At 45.0% G+C, this 15,990-nt stretch overlaps 1 protein-coding gene across 1 annotated transcript in view; it reads left to right on the plus strand.

The window, feature by feature from the left end:
* Positions 1-3,628: 3,628 nt before the first annotated feature.
* Positions 3,629-15,990, plus strand: part of TBC1D30 (TBC1 domain family member 30) — a 68,729-nt gene continuing 56,367 nt past the window's right edge. Inside the window, exons 1-2 of the mRNA XM_060245006.1 lie at positions 3,629-4,096; positions 12,710-12,874. Coding sequence (XP_060100989.1) covers positions 3,718-4,096; positions 12,710-12,874 — 544 coding nt within the window. The 5' untranslated portion in view covers positions 3,629-3,717. The remainder of the gene's footprint in view (positions 4,097-12,709; positions 12,875-15,990) is intronic.

The raw sequence follows: 15,990 nt of genomic DNA on the forward strand, positions 1-15,990 counted from the left end.
GTTGTTTCTACCACTACCTATTTATTAGCACTCTTTGTTGTCGTTTACATTCTCTTCCTAGAACCCATATCTCCTGCTGTCTCTCCAATTTGCCTTCACAGGGATAACTTACTGCACTTGCTGGGTATCTGGTGATCTCCTGACCAACCACCTCCCTCCCTCCCTCTGTTTTGAGTGGGGTTTATTGTGGTTACAGAGAACAAACTTCCAGCATTCAAAATAATAAGACATTTATTTAAAGAAATGTCCACACACAGTCTAAACACAATGGATCACCAGGTTTACAAGTAAAGGTGCATGCATGCAATCCTCTAAGCTAAACCTATCTTGACTGTTATTCTAGAGTGGACTCTTTACTGTTAAAGTATTCTACCAGATCCATTACCTTGATTTTTTGGCCAGGCTGCAAGGGTGTAGCCTTTTCAATTCTCCGGAAGGGGGGGGGCACGGCTAGGGCTCGGCCAGAGGCATTGGATCCAGTGACATCATAGGGAGGAGTCAGTGACTCTTAAATGTAGATTAATAAGCAAGAGCCAGACATCATGTTTGAGTCTGAAAAGGAGAAATAACTTTACAAGTTAAGGAAGGGAACTTTGGAGAAAAGAAAATAACATTTCTATCTAGCCTAAAGTAGATTACATCTTTACATTTTAAAGGCAAACTGCTTAATGGCTGCTGCTTTCTATTCACAAACAAAGCGTTGTAAAACTTGCATGTAAAACAACTGTATCGAAGAATTTCTTCAAGCAACACAGTGATCTACCAATAAAAGTTAACAGTCCACTTTATTTTACTACATCCTACAAATTCCTCCAGTCCAACTAAAGTCTATCTTAATTGGTCACAAGGCTAGTTATGTAATTTCCTACTCAGTAGCAATAAAAGTTAACTCTATAATGACTGAAAGCGTAAGCAACTTGTACATATTCCAACAGCTTCCATTCCCCTCATTTCTATGGAATTTAATTCCTTCATGTGGCCCTACCACCAAATCAATCTTCCTCTTTCTTAGGAAAAGATACAGTCTACTCTAATCTTTGCTATCCCCAAGGGTGTAATATGGTCTTCTGTTCTATGCTAGCTTCACATTCACTAACCACTCTGCTCCTTCCCTTTTTATCAATAGAGAAGCTTCTTGGAATGAATGCTGAAGTTTTGGAGACCCCAAACTCTTAAAAGTGTGACATAGCCCAAAGGGAAATACATTTCTCTCCAGAACACTCAGAACAGTGAGACATGTACCAGCTGTTGGCCATGCTGGTTGGGGCTGATGGGAGTTGTAGGCAAAACATCTGGATAGCTACCGTTGGCCACCCCTGCTGTAGACATAACCCTGGTACTGGATTGAACCCTGTGGAGGTCCCTAGGCAGTCAAAATCTTGGGAGCCGCCTTGCAAATCATCTCAGAGTCTGAGTGCCCACCCCACCGCCCCCACTGCAGCCTGCAGGAACCTTCTTAAAAACCTCTTTTACTAAGCTGCAGGGGAGAGGCAAACTTGGTGACAACACTAACAGCAGCTGCACCAGGCAAATTGGGCAAAGAGCAGCTCAGTTGCTGGCTGCTTGTGCAGGCTGGGAGGGCTGCAAGCAGGAGGAAAGCCAGCCCAGGGCCCCTAAAGGTGTGGAGGCCCATAGACTAGTGCCTGCTTGGCCTAATTGTTAATCCAGCTTTGGCATCAGCTGCTGTAGGCAATAATAACCCTTTCTTTCACATTCAGGAAGTAAATCTTCTCTGGTGTAAGAGTAAAATGCAGGGAATGCGAGCTAAGGCAGAGAGAGAGCAAAACAACTTTCTTATTTTAACATAGCTTTGATTATGGCAAAGCTATGCTACTGCTTTTATTCTCAATGAGGATCCAAATTGCTTTTAGACTTGTCAATGTATAAAAATTAATTTGAAAATGCATCCAAAAATGTGTCCATTTTGCAGACAGAGGATGAACACCTCAAGATAGTCATCAAAAGCACATCTGGAGCTGATATTAAGAGCAAAACTTTATTTTGAAGAGGCATTTCAAAACAGTTAGATTCAAGTACAGTACCACCTTAGAGACAAGAAGTAAGAATTTCAGAGGGAGAACTAACTAACAAAGCCACCCAATGAGTTAAAGGTGGGAAGCAACTGCAATAGAAGTAGTTATGAAACGTTCATAATAATTTGTATCTCTGCATTCAATATTTTTCTTTTTTGGGAGCTCTGACACAGCTACATTTGCCTATGTCATTTTTACCACTACAGCTCTTTCAGGGAGAAGCTGTGCCTGCAGAACTTGTCCCTCAAAGTCCTTCAAGGATAAGAAGTGCCGTCTCTTTGTAATGTACTTTATATTCCTTCACTTTCCTATCCAAGTTATTTCCCGCATTTTCCTCCTTCAGACGAACTGTATTTGTATGAGCTGTCTGACAAACATTCTTGCCCAATCCTGAGAAATTCAGAAGGGCAGTAGTAGAACAAATGCTGAGTCCAGTGGCATTTTTAAGACCAACAAAAGTTTATTCAAGGTATGCGCTTTCATGTGAGGGCACACTTTCTCAGACGCATAGCAATGGAAGTTAACAGTTCATATATAGAGGCAGATGCCTCTACATAGGGGAACAGCAAATTTTCATACAACTTAATGAAGATTTTTTGACATATGCAAAGACTAAATAGCAAGCTAAGTTTATAGGTCACAATTTGTTTGGATTTAATTACAGAAAAAACAGTGGAGCAATAAATATGTCAAAGCAGGCGACTAATGTGTAAAAGTATCCTTAATTGTTAAGAGTAAGACTGTTGTAACACTCCAGTTGTCTCCTCTCAAGCATGGAATTAGCTAGCAGCTTCCTTTTCTTTGAGGTGGGGTGCAGTGTTATGCCAGAGAAACACATTCTATTATTCAATAAATATACAATATTCAACAGAGCCTCCTATGACTCGTGAGCCACTCGTGGGAAGGGTGGGATATAAATCACGAATAAATAAATAAATAAATGACACTTTATTTGTATTCTACTTTTCTTCTCAGTCATGATTCAGAGAGACTTAGGACATTGTTCCCTCCTTCTCCACTCTAATCACGCAATAACCCTGTGAGATTGGTTAGGCTGAGACAGGGTGAGGCACCCCAGGTCACTTGGGTTGTTTCCATTGCACAGCAACTTTAGAACTCAGGTTTCTGAGATCTAGGCCAGCCCTTCACCATGGCAGTTCTCCACTGACAAAGGTGTTATAGTATAAGTTTTCATGAGTCAGAACTCTTGAGTGTTAGCAGCCTGAGAAGGAGCTCTCCTCTCTGGAAACAATGGCCAGTGGCAAGTGTGCAATACGAAAGACACGTAATTAATAGAGGGTTTTGTTTTTTTTCCTGAGCCAGATCCTGCTGAGACGGAGGGTGGAGGGGATAGAAGACTCCACTTTCTCCACCTGTGCCCGCCGTCATCCCTGAGCCGAACTGATTGGCTGATCGCGACAGCAGGTGCATCGCGTGGGCTTCTTTAGAAACACTTGCGGCAGAAGGCCGCGAGGCGGAGTGTTCTATTCGCAGGGAACAGGGGGAGAACGCGATACCTTGGCAGGCGCAGCGAGCCGGCTCTCTCCTCTCCCTCTGTGCCGAGGACAATGGGCCAGACCCGGAACTCTGGCTCTGCAGCCGCTTCGCAGGCGGCCAGCCGCTCACATTGGCCTGGCTGGGGCGGCGCGAGGGCTCTGAGGCTGCGGCTAGGAAGGAGGCGGGCATGGAGCTCACCGAGGTGGACCTGGGCAACCAGGGCCCCCCTGGGGCTGGCAGGAGCAGCTCGGAGTCCGAGCTTGCCCGAGGCAGGGTGAGCAGTAGCGCCGACAGTGTGGCCGAGGAGGAGGAGGAGGGGGACGCGTCGGCTGGGACTGAGAGCAGCAGGGCCAGCCGCGCGTCGTCCCTGGTGAGTGGCCTCCTGGTCGAGCTCTACAGCGTGGGGCGTCCCCGCCACCGCGACAGCGTGGACAGTTCCACAGAGGCTTCAGCCGGCTCCGACGCCTTCCCCGGGGGCAGAGGCAGCAGCGCCGAGTCGCGCTTCTTGCAGGAGCTGCAACGGAGGCCGAACCGGCGGCACCAGAGGACTTACCTGACCCAAAAAGGTAAAGGCGGGAAGGTGGCTGGATCTCCGCTTCCCACTGGCCTGGCTCCTGCGCCTTTAGCAATCCCGGGGCAGGTAGGGAGCCACCCCTCTCGCTCTCCCTGCGAGTTTTCTGCTTCCTTGTCGTGGGACTCCTAAGCGGGCAGCAGCTCGGCCAAGAAAACAGAAGGGTGACGAAGCTCTGCGGGAAGGGAAACGGGCCAGAGCGGGTGCCAGCACTCCAGCGGCCAAGCGCTGTGCTTCGTCTGAAAGTTAGAGGAGTCCTCTGCTTGTAGCTCCTGTCGTTTGATTGGGAGCTCATGAGCTACTCAGCCCTGCGTACACGGCGGGACTAGTCTAGATCGGGCCACTCCATCCAACATTCCCTAGAGGTCAAGGCTCGAAGACTGAGTACTGGTTCTCTGGTCTCCTCTTTATTCCACTTTTCAGAGTTAGGAGTTCTCTCTGGAGGAAGAGGGAGATCTCTGGCTCTCTCTGGTTTCCTGTTTGTTCTTGCTTATATTTCAGGCGTTGAAATATACCTTGATATTTAAACCTTGTTGATTCCTCTGTGTTATGCCCTGATCACATTAGCTCTCCTCTAAACAGCCTGGACAAACTGTAGCCAGTCAGGTTATGAAGGATACCCTGCTTAACTGAACACAAATATTTCCTGCTATCTTGTTGTTATACTGTTAAAGTCTTCTGTCTAGAGTGATGCTGCTGTGATACATTTGACTGGCATTTGGATATGCGTTGATGTACTCTGGTGACTAATTCAGCTAATTCACATTTTAGTCAAGCTGACTATTATAGATAGCAAATAAAATGAGAAAATAGTAATGTGGAATCAAGCCAGGAGCTCACTTATCAGGATGTTTTCTTCAGTCCCTGAAACTTGCATTGCAAAACTTTTGCTCTTCACCTATTGGTATTAAAAAGTAAAAAAAACACCCTTGACTCATGGTCTGATAAATAAGTCACATTTCAGTCATCTGGGTCAACTTTAGGAAAGTCTTGTTAGGGTTACAGTTTAGACCTCTTTTACAAAGCTGTTCCCTTTCAGATTATTTAAAATCTTTTCATTCTGCCTTTCTACCTGATCAGAGTCCCCAAGGTGGCTTGCATAAAACATTAGAACAATTAAAACATTATTATAAAATAATTAATCAAAACAATGAACTAAGCTAGAACCAGGAATGAAAGCCAGTAACCATTGCTGGAGGTGCCAACAAAATAAAAGTCTTCATCTGTTGGCAGAAGACACTGATAGAGGGAGACAGACAAATCTCATGGGGATGGGAGTTCCACAGTGTTGTTGCCATGGCCAAGAAAGCCCTTTCTCAGGTTGCAATCCATCTAGCCTCAGATGGCAGGGTCTCCAAAGGTGATTGGAGTGAGTGGGTAGCTTAATACAAGGGAAGGTATGTTGGTCTTGGGTTTTCCGGGCTTTAAAGATCAGTACCAGCACCTTCAATTGAACCTGGAAGCACATTGGAAGCCATGGTAGATGAAGCAAGACTGGAGATATATGGTGTCTATGACCCACTCCAGTCAGTGCTCTGGCCACAGCATTCTGTACCAACTGCAGCTTCTGGACAGTCTTCAAGGGCAACCTCACAGAGAGCACATTGCAATAATCTAATTTGGGTGCTACCAGGGCATGCAACATAGTGGCAAGGTGAAACTGGTGCAAGGTACCCCTGAACTGCTGCTGGTTGTTTATCCAATAGGACAGTGACCCCCAACCTTTTTGGCACCAGGACCAGCAGGGTGGGGGCACCAAATTTGGCCTCCTGCCCCCTAAACAAATCCCTGTGTGTCTCCCCAGCCTCCTCCTCCCTCCGTTTTTCACAATTTTAAGGCCCTGGAAGGGGTGGCGAAGCGCCTCCCAGGCTCTTTAAAGACTGACCCACCCCCACCGATCAGCTAATTGGCGGGTAAAACAGCGCTGAAGGCTGGGCTCCTATGTCCCTCTGTTGTGCTCATGATCAGCGGCGGAGGCAGTAGTGGCGAGCAACTTGCTGAAAAAGCAGCTCCTCCCCACTTCTTCCCTGAGCATGGGAAGGAAGTGGGGAGGAGGCAAGGGTGGAGCCACTTTTTCAGCAAGTCACTTGCCGCTGCTGCCCCCAGCTCTGATTATGAGCACACCAGAGGGACAAAGGAGCCCAGTCTTTGGCGTGTTTTTTTCCACCTATCAGCTGATAGGCGGGGGCGGGGTGTCCACTTTTAAAGAGCCAGGGAATGGGGCACTTCACCGTTCCTTTCATGGGCCTTAAAATTGTGAAGAATGTAGGGAGGAGGAGGTGCTGCGTGTGGGGGGGGATGCGGCGCCACGTGGCACTGGGGGGGGGCAGGGTAGTGAGGCCCTGTGTAGCCTGGTTGCTAACGGGCCACAGACCGGTACTGGTCCGGGAGTTGGGGACCCCTGCAATAGGAGACCTGGGTCCAGGAGCACCCCCCCAAGCTATAAACCTGCTCCTTATGAAGCACTGCAGCCCCATCCAGAACAGGAGATAATCCATTTCCTTGACAATGATGACTCAACCTGGAGGGGCTGATGATGTCATCAGCTAGCACCACAGGAGCAGGGCTGGCCACCAATGCTCCGGAAAGGCCTTGCCACCCCAGGACCAGCCAGCTAAGAAGCCTGAAGCAGCCCCTTCCCATCCAGCATGGATGTACTGGCTGACTGATTCTGGTGAGGGCAGCTCAGGAGGGCCAGGGAAGGGTCAGTGGGTCAGACACATTTAGCCCTGGACAAGATGGCCAATAAGGGGAGCAGGAGAAGATGTGCATCTGGACCCAGCCCGGCTGGGAGGGCCAGAGAAGAGCATATTAGGATGGGATAGGTGGGCAGCCTGGGGAAGGGCAGGATAGCTACCTTTAAAGGGGAGGCTATGGAAACAGGTCAGTGAGGAAGTGGTTAGCCAACCAGAGGAGTGCTGAGGGTAGAGCACATCAGGGAGCAGGATGAACCAGGTGAAAAAACCTCCTCCTCTCCCATTCTGAGGTCTGGGAAACCTCCCACCAGGTGCAGTCATGATAGCAGAACTTCAACTGGTGCTGATGACATGCATTCCAGTACATGTCATCCACCAAAGTGATCAAGGCTGCTTCAGTCCATATCCAGGCTTGAAACATATTGGAAAGCATCAGAACAGTCTACTTCATCCAAAAGTCCCTGAAGTTGGCGAGCCACTAGTACACTACATGTTCAATCAGCTTGCTCAAGAATGGTACATTTTAGACTGGGCTTCAAGGCAGGGATGACCACACTCTCTCTCACAGAGGCATTTACTGTCCCTTGCAACCAGTCTACCAGCCCCCCTCCTGCAGATTTAAGCAGCTAGGAGGAACAAGGGCCATACAAGCATACTATCAAGAATTTTGTCTGCATCCTCAGATTGCAGAACTTAAAAAGGTATCCCACAAACCTGGACAAATGGCACCTTGGGGCCATCTGATCCTGTGACTGGTAATGTAGAGTCCAAGGTAGAGTGGATGCAAGGGATTTTATCCACAGAGTGTTTACCAAAATGATTGCAGCAGGTGTCTAAGCAGTCCACCTCCTGCTATCAGCCAGAACCCAATAGGCGCCTGACCACCCAGAAGAGTTCTGCAGGTCTACATTGTGTGTATGCAATGGTGGTGGAGAAATAGTGTTTCTTTGCCATCATCATTGCCTTGGAGTTGAGTTTAAAATGAGTTCTAACTTATGCCTTCATCCTAAGTCTTCCACTGTTGCTCTAGCTGTCTCCCCTCTATTTTCATCATCCACAGCCCTTCAGTAAACCAAGAGGCTGCCCAAGCTTGTAGACATGAGAGAGTGCCTAGGTGCAACTGTGTCAATTGTCCAGGTCATTTCCTTTTTCCAGAGGTCACCCAGAGCATTGATAGGCACTCTGACTGTATCAGCAGGAAAATCTCCTAATGCTGTCTGAGCCACTTTTGTGGGAAGGGCGGGATACAAATCATAAATAAATAAATAAAACCTATCAGGTCGAGCAGGCTGTGAGGGTGGGTCATAACTGATCCTGTGGAATCTTGGTGCCCCTTTAAGTCTAAATCCCAGCAAGCAGTGATCTGTCAATGACAAAGTGACCCTCTTCAATCCCCCCATTTCAGATCACCTTCTTGCTATCCAGAGCAAAGCACTAGACCTGTGTGACCTGCACAGTATATGGGGCCTGTTATTACCTGAGACAGGCCCATGGTTGTCATGGAGATCATAAAATCCTGAGCCATTCCCATCAAAGTAGCCTTAGCATAGATGTAGAAACCCCCCAAGACAACCAGCGTATGAATCCTCAACACCACATCTGAGACCACCTCCACCAGCTCAGGCAGGGAGATAGTTGGGCAGCAGAGTAAGTGGTACACCAGCAGATTTCCAATCCTGTATCACACTCCCAGCACTTGATACATGCTCTCAAACCTGGCAGAGTCCTGGACAGGCATTGAGCTGGGGGGATAGAATCCCAATAAACTACAACAACACCACCTCCCTGCCTGCCAGGGCTATGCTGATGCATCAGTGAGAACTCTGGGAGGCATTTAGCTCCTCTCCTCCACTCCTGTGGCCAGGTCTCAGTGACATATGCCAAGTGAGGTCTCTCATCCAGAATCAAAGCGTGGATGGCCCCTGTAACTGACATGGCATTTTAAAACAATGTGTTGCAGCCTAGCAGGATATTGATACGATCACCAGCATCATCTTGGCTGGAAGAAGAATAAACAATACTGAGCCAGCTGGATCAATGCCATATGAATCTAAAACAGATAGCTATCCTGGACTGAGGTATTGTCCTTATTAGAAGCTCACTACATACTTAATTTTCTTCTACTTTAGGCATAACTATAAAAGGAGTTAATACTTTTGCTGGATGGGACACCCTGTAACAATTTTTTTAAATAAGACAGACGTTCCGACTCTGAGTGGTGACAATATTGTATTCAAAGAACATTCCTTTACCCTTTAGAGGTTATTGCCATGTAGCTACTTTATGAACTGTTAATGTGCTATGCCCACTGCGTTGCCTGCTGTGTAGTGATTGGTAGGTAAAGGGTTGTTTTGTTTGTTTTTTGTAGTTTGTTCCTTACTGTGTGGCACACAGATCTTCATATTCTTGTCTCATCCTCCTTTCTAAATGTTAAGTTGTTGGTGAACTATCTGTTATTTGCCCTAAACATCTATGCCCAGACATTAACAATGATACAAAAATCTGGGTTCCCAGTTGTTGGGGAATTTTCCTTAAATATATTTCATAAACATGTTCCATACCCACAGTTCCCCAAAACAACCTGAAATTCTCAGGAACCTAATACATGAGATGTAGTAGCTTTTCAGAACGACAAATAAGCTTTATTGTGCTCCAGTTTTCTCTCAGGACAGCTCTCTTAAGCTATATATAGAAAAGCAAAACAGTCATATACCACTATTACATTATGCTCACAGTTAAAACTCAAATACATTCTTATACAATTAGAATCCAGTTAAACACTTTCCAGTTCAGTAGTTGGACTTACTCTATTTCTCAATTAATGACTCTTATAAGTTATATACCTGTCTAAGAATCTGCTAAAATTCTGAAACTCAATCTGTGGGGAACTGTGAGTATGGAAAGTGTTTATGAAATATATTTAAGGAAAATTCCCCAACACCAGTCACTGCTAGGAATTTAAAAGTGGACCTGGTGACTAACACCTGGTTTGCTGGAAACAGCCTGAAGTATACTTCAACTCCTTTCCATGTGCTGCTGAAGGCAGGGCTTGGCCACTGCTTCCTCTTGTACTTGGCTTCTCCCTTGTTTATCTGGTCTTTCAATGAGTCTCATTTTTATGTCTCATATAAATGTATTGCTTCTGATCGATCAAGGTTATCATTGATCAGTTAGTGGATGATTTGACCACTTTCATTGGCTTCTGCCTTGAAATCTGTTTATTTATTTACACTGGGAACTGTGAGAAACTCACAAGGAGATTCTTTCACCAGACCCTGCTTTGTTCTCTGGCTTCTCATATACCCACAAGCTACCTTTCTCTCCCCTTCCGTTACATTGCCTTCCACATCATCTGTCTTCTCCCCCTTCACCCCCAACACAGTTCTCAGTGGCTCACTACCTCCTCCCCTTCTTTGCCACTCTGTCCACCCACCCATCCTCACCCACCATTTGGCTGGCCAGTCACTTGCCCACCAGCTTGCTTGGATTAAGTGCTGCCACCTTTCTTTTGCACAAGTTCCTCTTCCCCTGCCCATGTGAAGCAGTGGATGGCAGCAGTGGTGCCTTTTCCAGTAGTCTGGTTTACACTGTGGATGGATGGCAGCTGTTCCTCCTCCTGCTCCTCTACCTGTGTTCTACCTCCCATCCACCTGTCCTCTGCCAATCTGCCATCCCACCTGCTTCTTCCTAATCTGTTGCACTGCTGCCTTTATTATCAGGCAGCTCCAGTAGGGGTGCAGTGTCTGCACATGTGTAGAAAATTCTCCTCTGTTTGGGGGCAATATAATCCCCCTCCAGCTGCTTAAAGCCCTGTTCACAAGTTACAGTGAAAACGTGTACATCTATGTTTAAGAAACAGCCAACGTGTATTTCACTTTACAAATGAAACCAAGGACTAGTACATGGATTTGCTCTTTCTATCACATGTTTGAGGGAGCATGTTGAGAATTACACAGTATGTGTTGTGTATAAGGGAAAATCAGGTGTATGTTGTACATGGATTGCTGATGTATTCACTGTAACTTGTGAACAGGGTCCGACTAACCCAGGGAAGGAGGACAACTAATTCACATGTACCTGTGTTATCATACCTCCCTTTACCTGCTTTGCAAGGGAGAATTTCAGTTGCTTCTGAAACAGAAAAGCTTTCTTCTTCTGTCTCTGTAATTGTTCAGGGAAGATCACTTAGAAAAGAGCACAGACCCTGAGAGTTTTATCCCAGTAGTGTAATAGAAGATATTCTATCTAGAAATGTTTCCTGTTTAAACCAGTGGAATTAATTCAGATTTCTTAACCAATAGCTTTAATTCTCCTGGCAAAGAAACTGACTAAAGATTATGAAATAGAAAATAATCTATCTCTCTCTCCCCTCCTCCCCGCCCCCCAATGTAATGGAAAGTCACATGTCCTAGCATTAAAAATCGAAGACTATTCTCATGCGGGATCTAATGTTTTGTGCTATCTTCATGTATATGAGATCGAGAAATCTACTAATGTACAGGTAACATCCCTGTTACTTATTCTTCCTATATTGCTTCTTCCCCAGAAGTAGAAGGGACAGGATTTTGTCAAAGCTGCAAGGGCCTCCATAAGGGCAACTTTAAGTGCAGTAATTTTTGTCAGTTGCTGTAGTCAGATGCAGCATTTTCCTTATTTGTTTTAGCTAATCAGCTGTTAACTTGAGCAGAAAGATCATGTTAGTCTGACTATTCTTGTCCACTAGAGGGGGCTTTTGGATAGATATTATCATAATTATGTAAGGAAAATGAGTTAATCTAATAGGGGTGTCAAACTCATTTGTTATGAGGGCCGGATCTGACATAAATGAGACCTTGTTGGGCTGAGCCATGTTGGGCCAGGCCATGTGTCTATTTATTTAAGATTAGGTAGCAGAGAATATTAACTTTTTAAAGGACACAGACAAACACAACTTAAAGATTTTTTTTTAAAAAAATAAACTTAAAATAAAACATTAGCACTCGTTGGTCCTAAAGGTTCTTTCTTTGTACTTCTCCCATGGGATCCAGGGAACTGGGCAAAGGAAGCGCAGGCTCTTTCCATCCTTCCTCAGGGGACCAGGAGGGGGAGGAGCCTCAACCAATGGAGGAAATAGGGGTTTTGCTCTGTAGCTCCTGTGTGATTGAGCAAGCCTTTCAAAGCAAGTTGAGATGCAGAAGGAAGCAAGAGAGAGACAGAAGGAAGCAGACAAGAGCCAGTTGCTCAGGGGCCTGATTTGGCCCCCGGGCTACATATTTAACACCCCTGATTTGGAGGATATCTGTATCAATTGACTAGTAATGGGATTGCCCAGTCAGTCTGCATACCTGTTGTATCAACTTGGTTACGTATTTTATAATTTACACTGGGAATTTACTTATTTTATATACTTCCTGTGTGTAACTCTGCCATGTGTGAATCTACAGAACACATAAGGTGTGAAATGCAATAAGCTGTTAGAATCATAGAATCACAGAGTTGGAAGGTGCTATCTAGTCCAACCCCCCCCCCCCCCGCCCCAAGCTCAGTGCAGGATCAGCCTAGAACATCCCTAACAAGTGTTTGTCCAGCTGTTGCTTAAAGACGTCATTGAAAGTATTTTATAATTTCCACAACAGCATGATTTCATGTAATGTAAGCACTGTGGTTTCAAAGGCAGAAAATGTGTTCTTGGGTTGTATGTTTCAGGTGTTCAATAGTGGTTAGATAGTGAACTAGGAATGAAGAGACGCTGGTTCAAACCCCCATGCTTCCAGGTTCATTAGGTGTTCTTAGACTAGTCATGGGCTCTCAACCAAATCCCCTAGGGTTGATGTAAGAATAAAATGGGGAGGATGAACCTTGCCATTCTGATCTCTTTAGATGAAGGGAAGGAAAGCAATGCAATAAATATATTTTTTCTGTTTTATTTATAGACATGAATGAGCTGATGGCCATAATACGAGAACTGAATTACAGAATATGCGTCCAGTCATCCAAACTACTCCGTCTTCTGAAACAAAAGGACAGGCTTTTACATAAAGTGCAGAAAAACTGTGATATTGTAACAGCTTCTTTGCAAGCAGTTTCCCAGAAACGAAGTAAGTACTGTTGTGTCTTTACATACAGCTTCTTATAAGATGCCATGCTGTTGCTCTTGTGAACTTATGTTTCAAAATACTTTTTACCTGGGGAAGGATAATTTCTCTTTTATAAATATCTGGAGGAATTCAGAGTTGGAGCTTTCCTCATTCAAGTTTTCTAAGATCTGTAGTATATTTTTAAAAGAGAATTTGTGCTAGTAGCTTGCTTAGAATTAAATTGCTGCTTGTGGAATGTGCAGAACAGTTTTTGGTGTGTTTTAAAATAGATAACTGAACAGTCAGGGGCGCAGTATGGCTACATATGAACATTAGCAGCAAATACTTGCTTTTAAGTAAACATTGGGTTAGACTATAATGTTATGTACTGTTTTCAAGCACTGTTCAGCCACTTTTTACTCTAGCACCATCTTGGGAGAAGAGTCAAGTATATACTTTGAAATCAAATAGGGCTTAACTTTTGCTGGATTGTCCCCAAATGTAAAACTTGCAGAGGCAGACAAATGTAGCTTCTGGCATTTAAGAACATTACTCATTAAAAACTAGGATGTAATTGAAGATAAGTATTCTTAATTCTTTACACATTCTAAGAGCAGTATTGGGTATAAAATGTAAAAGGTTTTTTATACTCTTTCAAAAGCTAATATTGTTTGTCTTGTATCTCTTTGATCAACATGCAGCCTGGCAGTGTGTTATACTCAGGTACAGTAAACAGAAAAGGCATAATAATTGTGATAAAGTGAGTGTAAAAGTGCATGTTTATTTTAAATTTCATAATATATACTATAAGAGGCTTGTTCAGTTTTGAAGTATGAAGTCCTTTTTCTGCAAGTGGATGAGAATACTGCACCTGAGGTAAATAGCCTGTTTAAAATCTCTTGACTTCAGAGTTCAGAAATGTGTGCCCATTGAAGTCTGTGGCAGAATATGCCTGTTATGCCCTGCAGACCCAGTTCCACCCTGCCCAGCCTAGGGTTTGCCAACTCCCTGGAGGGGCTCTTGAGTTGCTACTGCTACCACCTGATCAATATAGGGGTTTCCCACTGAAGGGATCAGGACCCTCAGCTCTCCTTCAAAGCTCCGAGGCCTTGCTTCACTGTTTCCTACTAGTCCAATGCCTGGCTACCACAGTGACAGATTAATGCCTTGTGCGCCCTATGGAGAATAGCCAGTTGCCAGCTGCCTGCCTTCCCCCTGTTCTAGGGCTCTCCTTTAAAATAGCATGTCCAAAAAAGTGAGGCTCTATGTGATATATAAAGCACCACTTCCAGAATCAAAAGTTTAAAGTATTTATTTAAGAAACCAAAATGTTTACCAGCATATTTTTAGCACCATGCTGGACCAAGGCAAGAAAGAACAAAATAAATTGGTAAAACGCAAATCCTCTGTCCCTCTCTCTAAAACGTGCCCAAACTAGATGTTAAAATTAGGACAGGCTCTTTATCTTAGGTGTCCTAGTTCTCCAAAGATCTTCTTAACGATGGCTCCCAGCTCTTCGGATCAGCTTCATGGTCCAAAATGGCTGCTTGCTTTCCACCTCTGGCAAGAGGTCTGTTCAACTCACCATCCCAAGGAAAAAAGAGATACCACCTTCTCCTTGCAATGCAGTTTTATCAAATCTGTGTCTCCTCCTCCTTGACCATGGACAGCCCAGGTCAAGGCTTCTTTTCCTGTTGTCTTCAAAAAGTTACTTCCTCAAGCCTCTCAAGAATTTGACACCCCCAACTCTATATCCCTGCTAGCAGAGGGGTGTGTGAACTGGCCCATCCCATTGTCTCTCCTGCTGGGTTACTTATATTTATTTAGATTTTAGATTTATGAATTGCCCAATCCCTGAGCGCGCAGGGCTCTGGGAGATGTGCAACAGGATTTAAAAACTTAAATATAACAGTGGTAAAATTAATAAAAGTCTCTAATTCAATCGTGAACCTTCTCAGGACTGTGTTGCCATCTCGTGAGCAGGGCAAGGAGGAGGCCGAAGCAGAGATGAAAGAAAAGAGGAGGGTGCCAGCCATGATGGAAATTGTTGCTGTCCTCAACCAAAGGCCTGGCAGAACATCTCTGCCTTACAGGCCCTGCAGAATTGCATTATGTCCCGCAGGGCCCTGGTGGTATTTGACAGAGTGTTCCACCAGGTCAGAGCCAGGGCTGCTGGATATCTTTGGGGCAAGGGATCACCAGTAGATTGCTTTCAGTGGAGCATAACTCTCTCCCAGGAACATACCAGTGGAGGTGTTCCTGAAGGTACACAGATCCCAGACAGCTCAAGGTCTTAAAGGTCAACACCAAAACTTTGAACATGATGTGATACTCCACTGGGAGCCAGTGTAGCTGGTGCAGCACAGGTTATATATGCTGTCTATGGCATTCCTGTCAAGACTTGCGCTGCCACATTCTGGATCAGTTGAAACTTCTGGATCAGTCTCAAGGGCAGGCCAGCACTGAACAAGTTACAGTAGCCTAGCTTGGAGGTGACCATTGCATGGATTACTGTGGCTAGGTTGGGGTGCAACAAAAAGGGGTCTGATAGCTTTGTTTGGCGTAGGTAAAAAAATGCCAGTCTGCCAATAGTTGTGATCTGGGCCTTGATAGTTAAGGAGGAATCCAGGATCATGCCCAAACTCTTAATGGATTGTGCCAGTTCAGGGTGCCCTGTCAAGAGTGGGAAGTCTATTCCTCAACCCTGAGCCCTTCCCCCTTCCCCCAACACAGAACCTTTGTCTTTGCTGGATTCAATCTCACTCTTTTTTAACCATCCCACTATGGGATGGAATTAGTGTTCCTTGAAGAGATGGGTCTGGAAGGCCATGGAATAACTTCCTCTCCCCTCCTGCTTGTTCTTAGCTCAGAGGGAAAAAAATTGTTAAAATGTGTAGTCAAGCCCTGCTTGTTGTCAGCCTCCCAGGAGACAAGGCATTTCTAAACAAAGTCAAGTGTACATACTCTTAAGTATAGCTTTTCTCAATTTTTGTCACGTTAGGGCTTCCCAAGGAAAAATATAGCTTACTACTGAAACACAACTGATGCCAAGAAAGACAAACCATTACCATATTAGTGTTCACTATGTGATGGAGCTGGTTGACAGCGTGCACAGGGAGAAGAAGGCTGGGGAACTA

Source organism: Heteronotia binoei, chromosome 8 (genome assembly GCF_032191835.1).
Source record: "Heteronotia binoei isolate CCM8104 ecotype False Entrance Well chromosome 8, APGP_CSIRO_Hbin_v1, whole genome shotgun sequence".
NCBI lineage: Eukaryota > Metazoa > Chordata > Lepidosauria > Squamata > Gekkonidae > Heteronotia > Heteronotia binoei.